At 32.8% G+C, this 20,976-nt stretch overlaps 2 protein-coding genes across 2 annotated transcripts in view; one reads left to right on the top strand and one right to left on the bottom strand.

Moving 5' to 3' along the window:
* LOC127707717 (RNA polymerase I-specific transcription initiation factor RRN3-like) overlaps window positions 1–20,976 on the top strand; it is a 214,645-nt gene that overhangs the window by 7,026 nt on the left and 186,643 nt on the right. The window lies entirely within an intron of this gene.
* On the bottom strand, window positions 3,689–19,909 carry LOC127707723 (testis-specific serine/threonine-protein kinase 1-like). The gene is made up of 8 exons (XM_052212429.1): window positions 19,556–19,909; window positions 17,058–17,298; window positions 16,525–16,656; window positions 12,116–12,229; window positions 9,083–9,226; window positions 7,547–7,670; window positions 4,725–4,852; window positions 3,689–4,120 (listed from the first exon to the last, which is right to left on the bottom strand). Exons 1-8 carry the CDS (start codon window positions 19,850–19,852, stop codon window positions 3,705–3,707), a joined length of 1,596 nt encoding a protein of 531 aa, XP_052068389.1. The 5' UTR covers window positions 19,853–19,909; the 3' UTR covers window positions 3,689–3,704.

Genomic DNA, 20,976 nt, shown 5'->3' with positions numbered 1-20,976 from the left:
TTAAGAGCTATATGATCAAAAAGGGACATTAAAACAGCAAAATTAACCAACGGTATGTAGCAGTGCGCTGTTGTTTGAAAATCTTGATTGGTTTTAGTCTAATATTTAATAAATTTCGGTACATTGTAATGTGTTTTGTTTGGAGTATTGTGTTGGTTTCCAGTCATATAATTCAGAAGTTAGTCTCCCTCATGGCTGATGAACTATTTTACATTTGAACTAACGGGAACTCTATAATGCACAAAATATATCAAACATGACCGAAAGGTTCCATGAGCAATACTTATTTATTTGCTATATACTTCGCATTTGCTCAGCTAACCAGTACATCTGCCCTGTGTCATTTGTAGTCTTTTGAGTAACATGATGTAGAGAATCGTTGGGAGAAACAAAAACACTTATCGAAAGCAAATATCACACATGGTTACATATGTAATATACATTTTTATTGATGGAACTGTCGTGCTGACTAGCAAAACATTGTAGGAGAGTAGATTTGTATGGGAAATATTTTATAAAAAAACGGCCGGAGAACCATCCAGCCTGTTGATATTTTAAAATACAATGAAAAGGATTGTTTGTGTGATAGTAGATCTGTTAAAATAATAAGCCAAGTAGTATAACTGAAATACCAGTTTTTTGGGGAAATTTTAGAAATAGTCATTTCTTAACTGTATGCCCTGTGCATATATACATAGAACTACCTGATTCTGATCAACTACTCTTTAAGAACATAGTGCAGTATATCATTGTTAAGTCAATCATCTACAAACTATTTTTTACTGCTCCATTTAAAAATAAGTGTTTAACAACAGTAAAATAGATATTTTCAAAACCAATTAACCGCCGAAAACAAACCCTTTTGAGGTACGTACTTAGAGCTATTACTTTAATGTTGATCCACAAACTGTTATTGCCAACATGCAACATTCTTTCATAGGAAAAAAAAATTTGGTTTAGTTGCTTCGCTGAATCTTTAGAAAACTTATTACGTAAAGGATATTTCATCCTAGTTTTTACGGTAATGATATTTATAGAGCCCGTAAATTTAGATACGATCCATTAAAACTGTTTGATCCTTTGAATTCAATCAGTCTAAAAGGCTGTCATTTAACATCGTAATAAGATCTTTGAATATTTATTTTATCGATACTAGCATTGAGTGTGTATTATTAATAAATTAAAACATAACTAAACATGTATTGAATGCTTATGGTCCTACATCCTGTCGACACTTTAATTTTGGCATTGCAGAAGGTCATGTTTTTTCTCGGACTGTTCATAACGTCTTTACACTAAAACCACTAGATGTGTACTGATTCTTATTTTAGTTTGGCACTTTTTGTGTCTTTATTCTTTTTGTTAGTTGTTTTTGTACTTTGTGTAGATATGATGAGTAAAGACCTTTTCAACCGCTTTTTCCGTATTTTCTTTTGCTGTCCCAGGGGAGATAATGCGCCTGAAACATGTTTAACCTCGCCATATTCTTATGTACCTATGCCAAGTCTGGAGTCTGTAATTGATTGGTTGTCTTTCATATTTGTTTTTCGATTATTGTTTTGAACATAACTCGGGTTGTTTGTTTTCTCGTTTGAATTGTTTAACATTTTGTCATGTACATAAAATTGAGGATGGAAATGGGGAATGTGTCAAAGAGACAACAACCCGACCATAGAGCAGACAACAGCCGAAGGCCACCAATGGGTCTTCAATGCAGTGATAACTCCCGCACCCGGAGGCGTCCTTCAGCTGGCCCCTAAACAAATATGTATACTAGTTCAGTGATAATGGACGTCATACTAAACTCCAAATTATACACAAGAAACTAAAATTAAAAATGATAAAGACTAACAAAGGACAGAGGCTCCTGACTTGGGACAGGCGCAAAAATGCGGCGGGGTTTAACATGTTTTTTGAGATCTCAACCCTAAGACCATTTGTAGCTTGATATACGGTATGGGTTTGGCTCTTTGTTGAAGGTCGTACGGTGACTGCTTTCATCTACGTCACATGGATAGTTGTCGCATTGGCAATCGGACCAAAACTTCTTATTTATTTTATAGTAGAAAAGTTTTCTTAGAAATAGTACACAAGTTCTCCGAATGTAGTGAACTATGTTAGGTAACAGACCAATCTTGTTCACGATTCACCATCTTGATTGTGACCGGTATACAATCCACATTTATTGAGAAAATATTTTTATTTCAAGAGTTGACCTTCACCTTTGACTCTTAGACATAAAAATCTATTTTGAAAACCGATCCTTCTTCTATAGATTTGTAGTACCCTCAGAAGAATCTTACAGCCATACATTGGATCCTTTCTAAATGTTTTATGTTATCTGTTGTGTATGGATCACATACTATTGTCCCATATTTCATTGTGGATGTAAGATGTTTTATTAGTCTTTTAGGGCAGAACCGTAGATTGCATCAGAGAAAGCCGAGTGTTGACTTGGCTTTCTTGGCTACATTTTGAGATGTGGGTTGTCCATTTTAAGTCATCTGATATTTGTAGACCCAGATATAGGTTGTGTTGGACCTGTTGGAGTCCTGTTTCTTCCATCTTTATTAGTTTCATTCCAATCAATCGGAGACTATTTGTTTCGGACACATGGACGGACAATATGCTCCCAAAAAATTTTCGGGAAGCATAATCAGTTATTAAAAATTCGATTTTTAGAGCTAATTTCCTAATGCTTGTAGAGTAAGACTTTGGTTGGCTTGCTTGCTTTGTTTGTATAAACGTTTGCTCAAGCATTGTAATTAATATTGAAATCTGCAAGCAATATAGATAGGCTGAGTTAAACCTATATACATTATATTTAAATTTGATTGGACGTTATCCTAATTATAATTATACAATAAACAAACAAAGCAAGCAAGCTAAACAAAGTCTTACTCTACAAGCATTAGGAAATTAGCTCTAAATGGTTGCCGATTTTATATCCAATCGCTTTCTTATGGTTTTAAAACTGAAAATATTGGCAAGAGATTTTAGTCATTTATTAAAAAAAAGTTGCCTCATGATGTCTTCTATACGGAAGTGTGCATATTGCGATCAGAACAGCTTTCTATTGTCACAAATAGTACCAGTCATAAAAATACAAATAAAAGACACCTGACCCACAGGCGCTTTTGGTAGGAACGTATATGAGCAAGAGCTTTTATAGCCTAAAAAATACATTTTATAGCAAAATAGCTCTTTGGGTTAAGCTGTTGTTGTAATGACAAGAATCAAAATGAAGATATTTTAGCCGACTTTACTGTATTGCACTAAGAGTAAGATGTTTGAAGCACTAATGCCAATACGCAAGACAACATTCCAAAATATAAATACTGATGTCCAACAATCTTATGAACATAACAATGGATGTTATTTGAAAGATTTATAATACTTTTTTATTTTCGTATTCAAAAGGTCAAAATTCTTCCTTTAAAGAAATATCGCCTTTGCCACTGGGAGGATGGTACTACCTAGGGGATCGTTAATAGTAAACATAATGGTATTGACCCAGTGGGAGTAAAATAGTTATTAGTACACGTAGTGGAATAGATCCAGTGGGAGAAAACTAAACTACCGATTACGCTGTGCACGGCACGTTTTCTGGAACCCAGCATCGGGAACCGACAAAACAAAATTTGGGATCCGTTATAAACTAGGGCTAACTTATAATTGTAAAACACCGTAACTTGATTAACATTTTATTCATTATCAGAGTTTGCTGCATCAGGTATTAAATGACAAACAGTAGAGAACAGCAAATCTTTTTTCTCGGTTTCTTCTTTCACCTTTTCAATATGTTCTCGTACTGGTTTCATTTGGATTTCATATTTTTCATGTTTCTGTTGTAGACACTGTTTAGCCACTCTACCACCGAGACAAGAGTGTAGTAATTTCTTGTCGTGTTCGGTGTCTTCAATATGTTTCTCTGCTATTATATGCAATGCTTTTTCCTGTGGCATTTTCAGAATAGAAGTCAATGGACCACGTCGGAACCGGTTCATAGCGGTGATGACTTTTGCTGCATTCTTGAATTTGTTCAATGTTTTGACGGCATTGCTGAATTTGTTTCCGCCAACACCAGGTCTTTGTTTTGGAGTAATATCAAGAGCTGAACCTGTTAAGTCATTTCAAAGTTTAAATTGTATTGATGGAGATAAAAAACAGGATATATAACAATTAAAAGAACATATACATAAGGATACTACAATAATTCAACAATATACCTTATTCTACATTAGTGAAAACTTGATGATAAACATGTACATGCATGCATTAATTATCTTCAATCCTGTATTATATATTGGTGTTAAATGAATACCCAATGATAAAACTAAAAATTATGAATAAAAATGATTACCAAGAAAATTAATGAATAACGAATAATTAGTTGAAAAAATAGAAAAAAAAACTGATTACAAAATCTTTTAGAATTACTAAATTCAATTACAAGTCAATAAAAAAATTGCATATACGATAGAGGACTCCTACTTCAAGTCCTTTCATTTCAATTTCTTTCAGTCTAAGTATTTTAAGCCTCTCGTGTACCCTAATTTTAAAGCATGTATTCCCTTGAGGACTTCTTGAATGAAATTGTTTTTTTTACTTATGCAGCCAACTTTAATAAACGTGGTCATAGTATGCCTTAACATATTTGTTTTAATTTGCATTTATGCAGACGAGACGTGCTTGTGTTTACATCGTGCGTATTATGTATTTACCTTCAGTAATTGCCATTAATTGCTCACTTAACTTTCTGCCAACAGGTCCAGTAACTCCTGTAAATGCTGCTGCTGAATCAACTGGTATCTGTGGAATTTTAGTTAGGTCAACTGAACTAGTACCAGTGCTATAAAAGATATGGACAATATCATAGACTAGTTATTTTAGTCTTAGACATATGATATATAAGTTGTTATTGGCTTTGCCTTTCGTAACTGCAAGTACTCTCAGACCTGTACTTTGTGTCTTTTGTGTTTTTGATAGTTGTTTTTATGCTTTGCATCGATCTAATGAGTTAAACTCTTTTCAACTGATTTTTATAGTGTGTTCTTATGTTGTGCTGTTACACCCAGGTTACACCAATGTCTCAAGTTAGTGGGAGGGTTGGGCGTCCGCAAACATATTTAACCCCGCCATATTATGAATGTGCATGTCCCAAGTCATGAGCCTGTAATTCAGTGGTTGTCGTTTATTTACTGTATATAATATTTGTAACGTGAATGGTAATTTTTCCTCTGATCTTCGAATGATTTAATATTTGTTTATTGTTTCGAACATAAATCAGGCCGTTAGTTTTCTCGTTTGTTTGAATTGTTTTACATTAGTCATTTCGGGGCCTTTTATAGCTTGTTATGCCGTATTGTTTTTGCTCGTTGTTATAGACGTTACGGTGACATATAGTTGCTAACTTCTACGTTATTTAGTTTCTGATGGAGAGTTGTCACTTTGGCAATCATACCGCATCTTCTTTTTTATATTATTAACTTTTTCTGAGTAATTGCAACGCATAAAACAGTGTTGAACTTTTATTTGAAATTCGACACGACAACTCTTTCTCTCTGGCTGCAGTTTTGACTGATACGTCACGTTTGAAGGTAAGCAATGCATACATGATGAGTGCTTTATCTATTCTAATCTTATTCAGAAAATGAACCATACGGATTTTTTTCTACACTTATTGAAACAAGTCGTAATTGCTGAAAGCTAGTCTAAAAGAGACACCAGGAAAAGCGTAGTCTACTGGTTTTGAAATAGAAATTGATAATTATTATTGCTCCATCTAAAACTACTGAATAAAATTGAGAATTGAAACGGGGAATGTGTCAAAGAGACAACAATCTGACCAAAGAGCAGAAAACAGCCCAAGGCCACCAATGGGTCTTCAACACAGCGAGAAAATACCGGACCCGGAGGCGGGCTTCAGCTAGCCCCTAAACAATAATATATAATAGTTCAGAGAAAATGGACGTCACACTAAACTCCGAAACATACAAAAAAACAAATTTAAAAAAAAATACAAAAGACTAACAAAGGCCACAGGTTACAGACTTGGGACAGGTGCAAAAATGCGGCGAGTCAAAAATGTTTTGTGAGATCTCAACCCTCCCCTTTTACCTCTAGCCAATGTGGAATAAACAAACACACAACAATACGCGTTACATAGTTGGAACTTTCATGTTATTCGGTTCTGCTTGTAAAGATGTAGCTAAAAGTTTATGTTTGTTACAGATGACATGTCATTTTCTGAAAATTAGTCAGTTGGAATGTTGGTGTATTCGTGATTTCCTTTTGCAGAACCTCTATATAAAATTTACGTGAAACAATAATGATATTATTTCAGCCTTATCAGGGTTATTGAAGCATAAAAGCCATGGCTTTTCATGAAAAATTATCACCAGTTAAAGGTCATTAACTACGAGATATATGAAAAAATATGTTCAATCATTAATGAAAGTGAAATAGTGAAATAATAATTCGCTTTTAGCAGCCAGTTTGGTTCAATTTTGTCAAAATAAGCTAAGAAACATTGCTGATGAATTATTCACTGGCAAGAGAATAATTCGACCTCATTGAATCCGTATTCATGTGACCTTCTAGTTAACCCCTTAGATGGGTTACGCATGAACTAGGCGTGTTCATCTATTAAAAGGAAAAGAATGCCAACATTGAAAGTGAAACAAAGGTAAACTTTTAGTTAACAAAAACTCATTCTATTACAGGTAAAAACGATGATTAACATATTTGTTTAACCTATAATATGAAATCTAACAGACCTAGAAAAAATCCAATTGCACGTTTTCGCAATCTATCTATTTATATCTATATTTAAATCTATATTGGGTTATGTTACTGTCGGCATTCGTCGGAGGTCACCTCGATGGTTAATTAGATGGTGTCTAGACTAAAATTCACACGAAATGTGATACATATTATCGAGTCCATGCATGGTTAATTGTTCATTTTAGACTTTTTGTAAGTTGGATATTCGTTTTAGTAGATTATAAATCAAATATGAGAATTTGAGTCAAATGACAAGATATGATCTGGTTAGTATAGGCGTTTGTTAAAAGTAACATATAAGAGTTGATTATTTCTTCTTCAGTCTCTATGTTGGACAAGTCATGACTAGCTTCATAAACTTGATGTTCACGTTCAGAATGACATGTTTCGTCGAGGTTTCGTCATCAGTTGTGTGGATAGTATTGGTTTCATTATCTTCAGTTTCAGTTTCATATTGACTACTATGTCCCCTATCATGTGTGTCAGTCTTACTTGACCGAACAGACTTTGTTTTATCCATTACACTAATAAACTATTACACTTTAAAAAGGTTCGTATTACATGATCCGATAAAGCAACTGTAATTAAGACACGACTTACATACATTCTAGATGTCAGTACCATTTTCTTATGGCAGAAAGAACTGACTAATTGATCTTTTAAAGGGGGATTAACTTTCAAATTCATGTTCACCAATTTGACTCAAAATATGGTAACTAAAATATTGAAATCAAAGTAACATGCAATACTGATAGCTTACCCGTGAACCGCTGCAACAGCTGATAAAACATCCTTAACACGTGACAATCTAACTATATTACTATGTTGGTCACAGTTGAAACCATGTTCAGCAGATGTATCAATATCCACATGGTTTTCGGTAACTTAAAAGAAAAAAATGTATGAATATAACTATCGTCAAGTAACTGGCAAATTCTATCAAATGTAAATACGTCTTAAGACTCGTACCTTACTGTAGATGTGATATACCGGTACAAGAATGAGAACTTTACACTTCACACATGTAAAGGGGTATCTGCACGGAAGAACGCGAAATAAAATTGCCATTTCACGATGAACGAACAATTAAAAATTTCTTGCACGTTGATCTTTTTATCGATTTCACGAAACACGGTGAATAACGAACCTTTTTTCACGGCTGCACGTGAAATAAAAATGGCAAAACATGTTGCATGAAAATAACCCTTAACCACCCTCATGTAAGGAGGCACCGACCATTCATCTTTTTATTGAGGGATGGGTCTTTTCTTGGGATAAACAATTTTTATCAACTTTGAAAAAAATAACTATTATTCAAAATAATATAAAGAGACAAGATCTATTTAAATCATTTTTTTTATTTGTTTCAACTTTTTTCGATAGAAAATAATTTTCTTAGTGAAATCTTTTTTTTTCGAGACATCATACCATTTATTCAAAAACAAACAATGCCCTCTCCTAATAATAGATGAATGGTCGGTGCCTAACTGTCCAGACCATTCGAATATATGTTGAAATATAATTTACCTTGAAACAGCATCAACCAACGTTAACAACTATTTTGCTTGCTCGGATTTGGGTTTACTATGTAAGGATTACCTCAGAAACCATGTACTTTTCATCTTTTTTTATTAGAATTATACTATTTCCTTTCGCCTGTTTATTCCAAACATCTTTTACCTCAAATTTTCCTTCTTTCACTTTCAATCGACATGTCAACCCACCTTTTACCATAAAAAAAGTTGTATTTTATCTATGGAACAGTATTTCCATTATGTGTATTTACTTTAGCGTATGACTCTGTCTTTGCCTCATATTCATATAAAATAACACAATACTGAATCACACTGAATTTGTTTTAAGACATAAAAACAATAATGTTACTTGACATTGGGCAATTTTATAACTCGGTGCTTACCAGCCTTCATAGCTATAGCTTACACAGAAGAATCTCCTGTTCCCTTGATAGGTTTACACTTACCGGCCTTTATAGCCATAGCTGACACAGAAGAATCTCCTGTTCCTTTCAGCGGTTTACACTTACCAGCCTTCATTGTCATAACCGAAACAGACCAATCTCCTGTTCCCTTTAGAGGTTAACACTTACCAACCTTCATTATCATAACTGAAACAGAGCAATCTCCTGTTCCATTGAGAGGTTTACACTGACCAGCCTTCATAGCCATAGCTGACACAGATGATTCTCCTGTTCATTTTAGAGGTTTACACTTACCAGCCTTCATAGACATATCTGACACAGATGAATCTCCTGTTCCTTATAGAGGTTAACACTTACCAGCCTTCATAGCCATAGCTGATACAAATGAATCTCCTGTTCCTTTTAGAGGTTTACACATCCACCTGTGTTTGTATATGGAGGATATTGATGGACGTTTCCCTGGTTCGATATTCAACATCTGCTTTATCAAATCCCGACCATCTGAAAGAAAATAAACCAAGAACGATTTTAGTAAAAATTGAAGACGACAAAAGACAAGCTGATTTAATCCACATTAAACTGATCCTAAAATTAAACATTTAACCAAATTAGTCAAAATTTGAAAATTTGTCACTAATATGTAAGCTTCAATAAATGTTTACGTTCGTCGTTGATGTTGCTCAACGAGCTGGATGATTCACGCGGAACTGTTGGTAAATTGGTTAAACAAACTCTTAGAGGTTATCGGTTAAGCATTTATATGAAGTTTTACTCTGGAATGGCTTTTGGCGACCACGAATACTCGTAAATCGGTATTTTGTGTCATTTTGTTAGTTGTTTTGATGAATCAAGCACTTTTCGGCTGTTTTTTACCACTTGCTCTGGTATTAAGCTGTTGCATCGCTATATGAGGTAAGGGGAGTTGAGCCGTCACAAGCATGTTTATTCCCGTCACATTCTTTGTGTTTGCCTGATCTCAATATCCAGGAGCTTTAAGTCCAGTGGCTGTCGTTGGTTGTCGTCAGTATTTTTGTTTCATTTTATTTAATAACTGTAACCAGGCAATTTGTTTCCTCTGTAGTTTTGCGTATGTTGACTTCTAGTTATGCTTCTATAGTTATGTTTACTTATTTTTCTATCATACATTATCTGCAGATATGGCATTTCTCATTATGAAATAACTATTTTCTTAGGAAAAATAACGATCTCAAATATTGTAATAAAACCAAGTAAATTGTGTTATCGTATAAAAGTCGTGAAGGTAATGAAGAAAAAAAAGAATAAAACTTTTTTTATGTGGCTATTGACAAATTGCTTAATCAACAGCATATAAAAGTGCTATCAATTTCGTATGTATATATATATTTATTTCACCTTTATACGCAGATAAATATCTTTCAGTTGTAGCTAATATCCAGAGATATGAAATGAATCTGATGATGTGCGTTATTAACATCCTTGATTGCATGGATGTTGAAATAATAAAAGTTCCGTCCGTACATAGTACTTTTTTTTTTTATAAATAAAACTATTTCTACGATGCCAGCCATTTTGTTCTTTTTCAATACTCAATACTTTTACAGGGAGATAGATATTAGCGCGACGCACGTTCAATATCCCGTTGTTACTAATTTTGATAATTATGACACATAATAACAAAAAATAAAACACGGGAAAAGAAAATTGCGAAATTTAACCGTCGAATACAGATAATATGTATCATCTGATTCACCAGGTACGCTTGAGACCAAAAGTTTTGAAGCCAAAAATATGAAATGTTAGAGAGCACAAAAACCAAAAAGGGAAGGAACATTACAGCGTAAACCGTCTAAGGTGAAGTTGTAACATGAACTTTTACATTTGAATAATCAAATAATATAATTAACTGGAAATCTACAGACACAATGTATCATTTAATTCAAGTCGATACCGAAGCATACGCTACTATGCTGATGGTATCCTCGTGAACTGATACAGTGACAGTCCCCCACCAGCGGTACCGACCAAGTAGCAGTACCTGTAAAATATTTGGTGTACATCACAGAAAATCACAAATTAAATCATACAATACTGTGCTAGTTTTCGAGAAAATCGAACTCATATTTAGTAGTTTTTCCAAACTTTTTGTCTTTAGTGTTCTTGAAGGTTGTTCCAGAAACGCATGATAAACATTGATTTTTGTTTTGGTTATTATTTTTAAAACAAGAAATTTCGGCAATAATGTAGACAAAGTGGTTTTATCTACTTTTGTGAGTGAATAAATGAGAAAAATGAAATGGCATACTTATGATTTCATAACACTTAAAACTTGATCGAAGTCAAAAGAAGAACGTACATAGCCAAAACAAGATGCTAGTTATTATCTCCCCTTCACTGACTCCAAATAGTGTATGACATGTTTAGGTTATGGTTGGTTTTTGTTTGTATATGTGTGTTTTACTTTCTGGTTGGCTGTTTTGAAAATTTTACTTGACAAAAAAAGAAGAAAAAAAACCCGGCCTAATTGGAGCCTGATGCTGGTTTTCTGTGCGTATAAGAAACCTTGCATCAACTGATCCAAATCATTACTTTAATTTTTGGTGGGGAGTTTTTTTTCCTGAAATTCCTAGAAAATTTCTAAAACTATTTTGTTAAAAAAGATTAAGATGTCGAAAAAGGACAGGTTATAAATTTGTAAAATTTGAGACTAAAATACCAAAGATTATCATGTGACATTTTGAAAACAAATCTGAAAGAATGCATTTCAAGAACAAAAATTCGAACTCTGTTGTCCACTGGTTTTGAAGAAAATTCAAAGTGAGGAGTTTTAAAATTATAAAACTTTACGCTGTAAATGTTTTGTTAACAAATATATCTATTGCAAAATTTTAAACCGAAAATCTGTAATTTGCAAAGTTTTCTACTCTTATTGACATATGTCATAGTCAATTCAAAGAAGAATAAAAGATAGTTTCAAGACTCCATTTGTCTTTTTTTTGTTCATTCTAATCATAACGGTATTTTTTTTTCTTTGAGCGGAACATAATTTGACATTAAAACCTTTAGTCCACATGCTGGTTAACAACTTTGAATATATTAGCATTTAAATTCCTTAAACCTGAAACTAATCAAATTAATCATGAATCGATCTTCTTTAGACTTTTAAATAAAGTTTAGATCGACCAAGGAGACCACTCACCAAAAAGCCCAATATTGTGATCAGCAAAGCTTAAATTCTAACACTATCTTATACGAAAATCTGATGATCGGTACACGTCGATATGCAGGAAACTAGATAATCCTTACTCATTGTCATATGACACGGCTGTTAAGGGGTCCATTTCGGGTGACGTGAGCTTAGAGATGATTTTGTAATTACATTTATCAAGCAATACAAAATAATTCACCCACCTTTGGAAATATATTTGAAGAAGTGTAACTTTTCTGACATGCAGCACCTGAGGATATCGATATCGTCGTCACGATACGGTAACCTACCACATAGCATAGAGTACAAACATATTCCTGAAAAAGTAAATCGTAAAATAATATACAACATACAGAATGAACATACAAAACAGTCATATATACCACAGAGAATACAGAACAAGCATACTACTGAGAAAAAAAAACGTAAAATACTATACAACATACAGAATGAACAAACGAACAGTCATATATATCACAGAGCATATAGAACAAACATACTCCTGATAAAGTATATCGTAAAATACTATTCAACATACAGAATGAACATACGAAACACGCACACATACCACAGAGAATACAGAACAAACATACTCCTGAAAAAATAAACCGTAAAATACCATACAAGATACAAAATAAACATACGAAACAAGCATATATACCACAGAACATGCAGAACAAACATACTCCTGAAAACGTAAACCGTGAAATACCATACAACATATAGAATGAACATACGAAACAGTCATATATACCACAGAGCATATAGAACAAACATACTCCTGATAAAGTATATCGTAAAATACTATACAACATAAAGAATGAACATACGAAACACGCATACATACCACAGAGCATACAGAACAAACATACTCCTGAAAAGATAAACCGTAAAATACTATATAACACACAGAATGAACACACGAAACAGTCATATATACTACAGAGCACGTAGAACAAATTTCATACAACTGAAAAAGTAAACCGTAAACTACTATACAACATACAGCATGGACATACGAAACAGTCATATATACCACAGAGCATATAGAACAAACATACTCCTGATAAAGTAAACCGTAAACTACTATACAACATACAGAATGAACATAAGAAACAGTCATATATACCACAGAGCATATAGAACAAACATACTCCTGATAAAGTATATCGTGAAATACTATACAACATACAGAATGAACATACGAAACACGCATACATACCACAGAGAATACAGAACAAACATACTCCTACAAAACTAAACCGTAAAATACCATACAACATACAGAATGAATATACGAAACAAGCATATATACCACAGAGCATGCAAAAAACAAACATACTCCTGAAAAAATAAACCGTAAAATACCATACAATATACAGAATGAACATACGAAACAAGCGTTTATACCACAGAGCATGCAGAACCAACGTTCTCCTGAAAACGTTAACCGTAAAATACCATACAACATACAGAATGAGTATACGAAACAGTCATATATACCACAGAGCATATAGAACAAACATACTCCTGATAAAGTATATCGTAAAATACTATACAACATACAGAATGAACATACGAAACACGCATACATACCACAGAGAATACAGAACAAACATACTCCTGAAAAGATAAACCGTAAAATACTATACAACACACAGAATGAACAAACGAAACAGTCATATATATATATACTACAAAGCACGCAGAACAAATTTCATACACCTGAAAAAGTAAACCGTAAACTACTATACAACATACAGCATGAACATATGAAACAGTCATATATACGACAGATCATATAGAACAAACATACTCTTGGTAAAGTATATCGTAAAATACTATACAACATACAGAACGAACAAACGAAATAGTCATATATACCACACAGCACACAGAACCAACATACACCTGAAGAAGTAAATCGTAAAAAACTATACAACATACAGAATGAAATACAATACACGCATATAATTCTTATATGATTTGCATATAAGGGAATACGTTGATATGATTGGTTTAAAAGGACTTCCGGTAGTTGTTCTTGACGTTGTTTATTTTTCGATAGACGACGTTGACCGAACTTCTTTTCGTAACCAATGTAAACAAGATGGCGGCGATAATGACACAATCCGGATCGACGTTAACAAAATTTATTTTCAATTCGCGTTAATAGGTCTTAATAGTTATATTAAATGATAAACACAAAACATTGGTTTGAATGATAATAAGAGTTTTTGTAGTTTATTTTTTTATCAGATTGCAAATTTCATGGAGTACATATTTTTGCGTTAACCAACAAATATATTCATGCGCCAGGCCTATTCAATGACACAAATATACAATTTACGTGTGATAGAGGTTACGAGTGTGGAAAAATAAATTCCTGATCTCCAATTTTAATGAATTTTAAGGATTAAACGCCTTTTTAAAGGAATTAATTGGTGTATAAACTGTACCAAGTCACTCACAAACATATCGTAAAGTCCTTCGGACTTTTATTTGTTTGTGAGTGAATTGGTCGAGTTTATACACCAATAAATTCCTTTAAAAAGGCGTTTAATCCTATAATATACCACAGAACATGCAGAACAAAAATACTCCTGAAAAGGTAAACCGAAAAATACTATACAACATACAGAATGAACATACGAAACAAGCATATATACCACAGAACATGCAGAACAAACATACTTCTGAAAAAGTAAACCGTAAAATACTATACAACATACAGAATGAACATACGAAACAGACATATATACCACAGAGCATATAGAACAAACATACTTCTGAAAAAGTAAACCGTAAAATACTGTGTTGTGATACGAAAATGAACCATGCTTTGTACTAGACTGACACATTGAGCCTTGTTTTAACTTGCTTTTATTAAACATTAGGATATTTGGTATGGTTTCCACTGATACAACTAGCATATCCACCAGAGACCAAAGGAATATAGTTGCTACTTCATAAGGAAACATCGTGAGGAAAAAGAGAGGTGAAAGATGCCAAAGGGATATTCAAATTCATAAGTCGAAAACAAACTGGCAATGCCATGGGAAAAATGAAAAACGATCAAATGACAAAACATTATACAAAACACAATATAGAAAACCAGACTGAGCAACACGAACCCATCCAAAAACCGGGGATGATCTCAGATGTTCCGGAAGGGTAAGCAGATAATGCTCCACATGTGCACCTGACGTGCTACTCCTATATTATATGTTGACAAGGCATTCAGCAAGTGATTAGGCATCACGCAATCCAATCCTAAGACATCCATCATTTCATAAACCATCGGAAATGTAAATTTTCTAACCCTGAAACTTAACCGAATGTGAAATTTTGAATTGAAACTTTTTCATGACAAAAGATAGACAAAAGATAGACAAGACTGTTACTGATATAAACTTTACATCAATTCACGAAATAAAAAGCGCAAAAACAACATTTAAAAAACTAAAGCAAGGGCAAAACTAACCCCTTTTAATCAAAGCTAGTCCAGAGTGATCTCATGTGCTCTGGAAGATGTGTCACCGTAACGGACACATTATTTTGACTCCAAGCCTTCTTGTCATTGCTCTTACTCCTAAATGCCATGTGCTTAGAGGAGCAGCTGCAAATACCAGTTTTAAAGCAATTGGTTTGACCACGACCTCTCGAGTTGGAGACAGCACGTTACCACAAGACCAACGATGCGGTTCACAGTTAATTGGACGACTATTGGGCTCGAAAACAATTATGTCCCATATTTGTAGTTTAAAGCATTAACTCTAAAATCACTACTGTCAATAAACAAACCGTCATTTATTTCTGAATATGAAATAGGGACATGTGTTGTGATTGCCAATGAGACAACAATCCAAGAGTCCAAATGAAGTGGATTAAAAGAACTATTATAGGCAACAATACGGCACTTTAGGTCACTGTACGGAATTCAACAATGAGAAAAAAAAACATACTGTATAGTCAGCTAAAACAGACCCAGCATGACACAATTTCAAATGAAAAACCCAACGATACAGTCATTAACGATACAGTTATGATCAATTATTTTTATGTTCATAACAATAAACGAAAAACAATTATAATATATACAGCAACGAACGACAACCACTCAAATACCGGCTCCTAACTTGGGACAGGTACATACATAATGTGGCGGGGTTCAACATGTTTGCAGCGCTCAACCCTCCTCCTTACCTTTAACAGTATAAGATATTGAGAACAAACTGTAAAAAATCAGTTTAAAAAGGCCTGACTCATCAATTCGACTCAAAGCACAAAAAAACAACTAACAGAAAGACTAAAAGACAAAATGCACAAGGTACAGATCTAAGAGTACTCTCATGTATATTGAAACTTATTCAAAGCAAATTTTATTTTACTTTTAAATATATAAATATTGTATAAAATATAGTTTTTATTTTTGTCTTGGGGAAATATATGCAAATTGTTATGATTTATCCCCGCAAAATTCAAACAAGGGAATGTATATTCCTGAAAAGATTGGAAGGTCAGTTTTACTATATGTATATAATTTTCTTTTGATGCGAACTTGCAGTGCAATAAATCCTTGGAAAAGAACATTTTGTGTATTATTTATTACCCATGCTCCATATGTCGGCTGCGACTCCATCATAGTGATTGCCATCCATAACTTCCGGTGCCGTATAAACATAAGAACCACAATTGGTTTCCAGCAACTTGTTGCTTGGCATAGTCCTCGCAAAACCGAAATCTAAATGAAATAAAATAATCAGTTTATAAAATAAACTTTCGATAACATTTTTTTTTTGTGATTTATTCAATGTGTAATGAGAACTGAATGAGAAGCTGTGAAAAAAAAAATATAGTCAAATGTATTATTTTTGGTTTTATACAAGCCCTTAGTGTAAAATATTTACTGCGTATTATAGTAAATACAAAACAGCAAAAAATAATCAAAACCTGAATACATATTAACTTATATGCACTACGTTTCAAAAGATTCCATAATGCTCTACAAATATGATTTTTATTTAATGAGAAAACATAGTTGCTTAATAAAAGTAGTTTAGTTATAAAATAATACAAACTAATTATAATATGTCAGTTTGTATCAAATAATTTATTTAGATTTAATATTTGTTAGAGACGTACCTGCCAGCTTAACATTAAAATATCTATCCAACAGAATATTGTCACATTTTATGTCACGATGACAAATTTTACACTCATGGAGATAAGCAACAATATCCAGCAGTTGCTTGAAAAAACGTCGTGAATCTGCTTCACCTAAACAACCAAGTTTATTTATGAAATTTGTTAAGTCTCCATTTGGTGCGTATTCCATGGTGATGTAAAACATTCGGTCACATTCAAACAATTGCATGACATCCAACTGAAAAAGAATAAAAATGATAACATGTACAGTGCTCAAATAGGTGGTAGAGCAAAGGGCAAGGTAGCATTTCCCCCTCCCATTTTTCTTTTTTTGGGGGGGTCAAAACTTTTAACAGTCGCCGAAAAACTTACGAAACTGTATTTTTGCCTTAGAAATCCTCTGATGTTGAATTATTCGCATAATCGGGTACCATAACAACCGTTTTTTTTTATATATTCTTCGATAAATGTCAAAAATGTTCTTGCTCCTCAAATTTTTACATCTTCTTAATTTATCTAGAGTCGGGATTCAATCTAAGAGTTCACTTGCAGGTCTGTTGTGGAAGACTGTAAGTTCTATTTATGTTTTCTAGTATACTATTGAGTTGTTGTCTTATTGATACGCACCATATGCCTCCTATTTGTATGTATAATTAAATATCCAATACATTGCCAATTTATTTTGTGTCAACGATATCTAGATTTATGAATTGCTATAATTCTTGCGTATTTCTGAAATATGATTTGAGGAATATGATATTAATATCTTTTCTATACAATTTTGTACAAAAAGTAACAAAATAAGTAACAGATCCAACATAGCGGCCACTACAGGTGGTCAGGTTTCAACCATAGATTGAAAAAGCCAATCGATAACATCTATTAGTGTGGTCAATCCCTCTATCACGAAAGTCTAAAGTTTAGTGAGATTGTTTTCTTCTTCTTCTTCTAAATACAGAAAAACAGTAACTTGTTACTGATTACTACGGAAGCGTATTAGCGCCACACGTTTTATATTTCTTCCTATGTTTGCGTTATAACGCAAACCTTTTCGTTATAACGCAAACCTTTGCGAAATAACGCAAACATTTGTTTTATTTTATTTCTTATTTAAGTTTCAAAGGAAGCAGCTGTGGAGGAGGCTGCAAATATTAAAATTTATCACCCTTTGTACTCATTGCAATGTAAAATGCTTGAGTGTTTAGCACACATCATGGGATAATAATGAGCAGGATAATACATGTATATATATATATATATATATATATTACAAAGAAAATTGAGTAAATTGAAGTTATACCGAAGAAAATAAAAAATCAACCCCGCTAGTGTAGCCGAATTTAAATATACTTCCAAAGTAAGCGCTCGTTTGAGCATTGTGTAAGATTGGTTAGATTCAAACAAGCTACCCTTTTTCCAAAAATGTATAAGATGAAGATGTTATTTTATTATAATTATGTTCTCTACATTCAAATTGCCACCCAAGCATCTGAAATAGCTACCTCACTAGATTGAAATTAAAATTCCATGACTTTTTTTTAAAGAATCTTTATCATATTCTGAGATTTCAACAAACGATTTCTTACATCAAAATTTAAAAAAAAATGTTTTTTTCTGAATAATAAATTTTAAAGCAGAAAGATTATTTTGTCTATTTGACTTATAGTTTCACAATTGTATGACATTATTTTTGCTCTTATCTAGTTTACCACTTTCCGCTATTCAAAATGTTCAAAATCTTGGCCTTTCAATTAAAATTTGCCTATACCATATCTATTTACTTGTTAAATTAATATAATTTTCTGATGCAAAAACCATTCTTAATTTGTGTATAATTGCACTTCAAGTATTCCTTTATTTCTATGCATATTTATTATAATGATTTGGCCTTGTGTTCATGGTTCTTCTCTTAACTAAATCACAACCGAAATTTGAGACAGACGGACATGCAAATGCCGACATTTACAAAACACTGCTTTCAAATTATATAATAAACATAAAATGTAAATTTAATATTATATATAGTTTTTTATTATTAAATATTCAAAACTTAATGAATAATTAAAATCAAAGTGTTTGCGTTATTTCGCAAAGGTTTGCGTTATAACGCAAACATAGGAAAAAATATTAAAAAAAAATTGTGTGGCGCCAATACGCTTCCGTAGATTACTTTCTGGCGCAAACCTTAAAATGTATTTTTTAAAACTTCAAATCAGAAAAGGGGATAAATCTAAATGATTAGAAAAAAAAAAAAGCGAACATGAAAATAAAAATGTTCAGATACAAAATATTTCTAACTTTCAATAAATAGCTTCACTTTTGATTACTGGAAATACAGAAATTATTGCGTGCATTAATTGTTGCGATTTTTAAAGCATGAACGAAAATCAAGTTCAATCATTGGGATTTCGGGAAAAGTTGCACACAGATAAAAATGTATTAGATATCAAATTGCGAGTTCTTAGTGTACAACATGGTAAAATAAATATGAATACCAATCCAGGATGTTGCAATGTTCTCAACATTTCTAATTCTCTTGGGATGAACTTCTGACAATCTGCTGGGCGCAATCGGGACTTGTGAATAATTTTGATTGCAACTGTTTCTTTGGTACTGGTGCAGAATGCTTTCTTTACTTTTGAATACTTCCCCTCTCCAACAATTTCTCCTATGATAAATCCTTTTGTTTCCAATATGTTTAAGTTAGTTTTATCTGGTTTCCAACCGCCATTTTTCTCCTTTAACGCCAGTACATTGTTAAGTCTCGTTACTGATAAGTCCCATTTCGCCATTCTTTCGTCTGTTCCCTCATTCCTCAAGATCCTGCTTCTAGGTAACGTTATATGACGTCTCCTATCTTTATGACGCAACAAAAAATGGATAAAGGCAAAGATCGGCGAAGAATATATATATAATTTTGCAGTATTTCGAATTTATATGAAATTGTGTAAGTATTAAGAGATAAAAAAAATATCGAACATTTGATATATGTCGCATTTGTACACCCATAGATGAAAACAATTTGAAAAATGGAAAACAGATCTATTTTTTTTTTTTTGTAGAATATAATATAGAGTTTATAATCATAAGTGATTGTAACAAAAAGGAAATTTTAGAACCGAAAAGCGTTGCTGATGTATTTAATGCTTATTTCACAAATATCACAGATAATCTTAATATAAATCAAAACAGCAACAATAGTTCTTTTAACAAACTTAATGATTTCATATCAGGTCATGTACCAGATAACGTGTATTTATCTATACCACTTATGAGTAATGATTTTGTGTGTTTACAACTAAAAGCTAAAAGCACTAGATGAATCAAAAGCAACAGGTCTTGATAACATAAGTGCAAAGTTTTTAAAGATGTCTTCTCATGCTATTTCACTACGACTTTGTCACATTTTAACTTAAAAATTGAAAAATGTATTTTTCCATCTTCATTTAAACTAGCAAAAGTCATACCAGTTTATAAGAACAAAGGTTCAAAACAGGATGTTTTTAATTACAAACCAATTGTAATTTTACCACTCATTTCTAAAATCCTCGAAAACATGTAAAACACACTTAGTAAAGTATCTTAATAAATACGACTTATTGTATTGAATGCAGTCAGGCTTTCGCGCAAACCATTCTTGTCAAACTGCGTTAACAGCTTTATTGGATAAATGGCTTAAAGCCATTAATGATGGCGATCTTGTCAAAGCAGTGTTTCTAGATCTAGCAAAAGCTCTACAAATGTTCTATAACGCTTACGTTTTACCTCACTTAGATTATTGTTGTTCAACATGGAGAAACTGTAATAACTTTCTATTAGATAGTTTACTAAAACTGCAAAAGAAAGCAGCAAGAATAATTTTAGACAAACATGATTACACCAAACCTTCAAGCGAATTATTTCACGAATGTAACAA

Source organism: Mytilus californianus, unplaced genomic scaffold (assembly GCF_021869535.1).
Source record: "Mytilus californianus isolate M0D057914Y unplaced genomic scaffold, xbMytCali1.0.p SCAF_7, whole genome shotgun sequence".
NCBI classification, from domain to species: domain Eukaryota; kingdom Metazoa; phylum Mollusca; class Bivalvia; order Mytilida; family Mytilidae; genus Mytilus; species Mytilus californianus.
Note: the sequence above shows the minus strand (reverse complement) of the source record. Positions and strands in the feature narration are given on the sequence as shown.

What these genes read in the sequence shown, in the direction of transcription:
- LOC127707723 (XM_052212429.1), bottom strand. Translation starts at nt 19,852, where the DNA reads ATGGCGAAATGGGACTTATCAGTAACGAGACTTAACAATGTACTGGCG. An exon ending in AGCTATGGCTATGAAGGCTG is followed by an intron (nt 7,671 to 9,082) that starts GTAAGTGTTAAC and finishes TTTTCTTTTAAG; the next exon opens with TTACCGAAAACCATGTGGAT. An exon ending in ATTAATGGCAATTACTGAAG is followed by an intron (nt 4,121 to 4,724) that starts GTAAATACATAA and finishes ATGACTTAACAG; the next exon opens with GTTCAGCTCTTGATATTACT.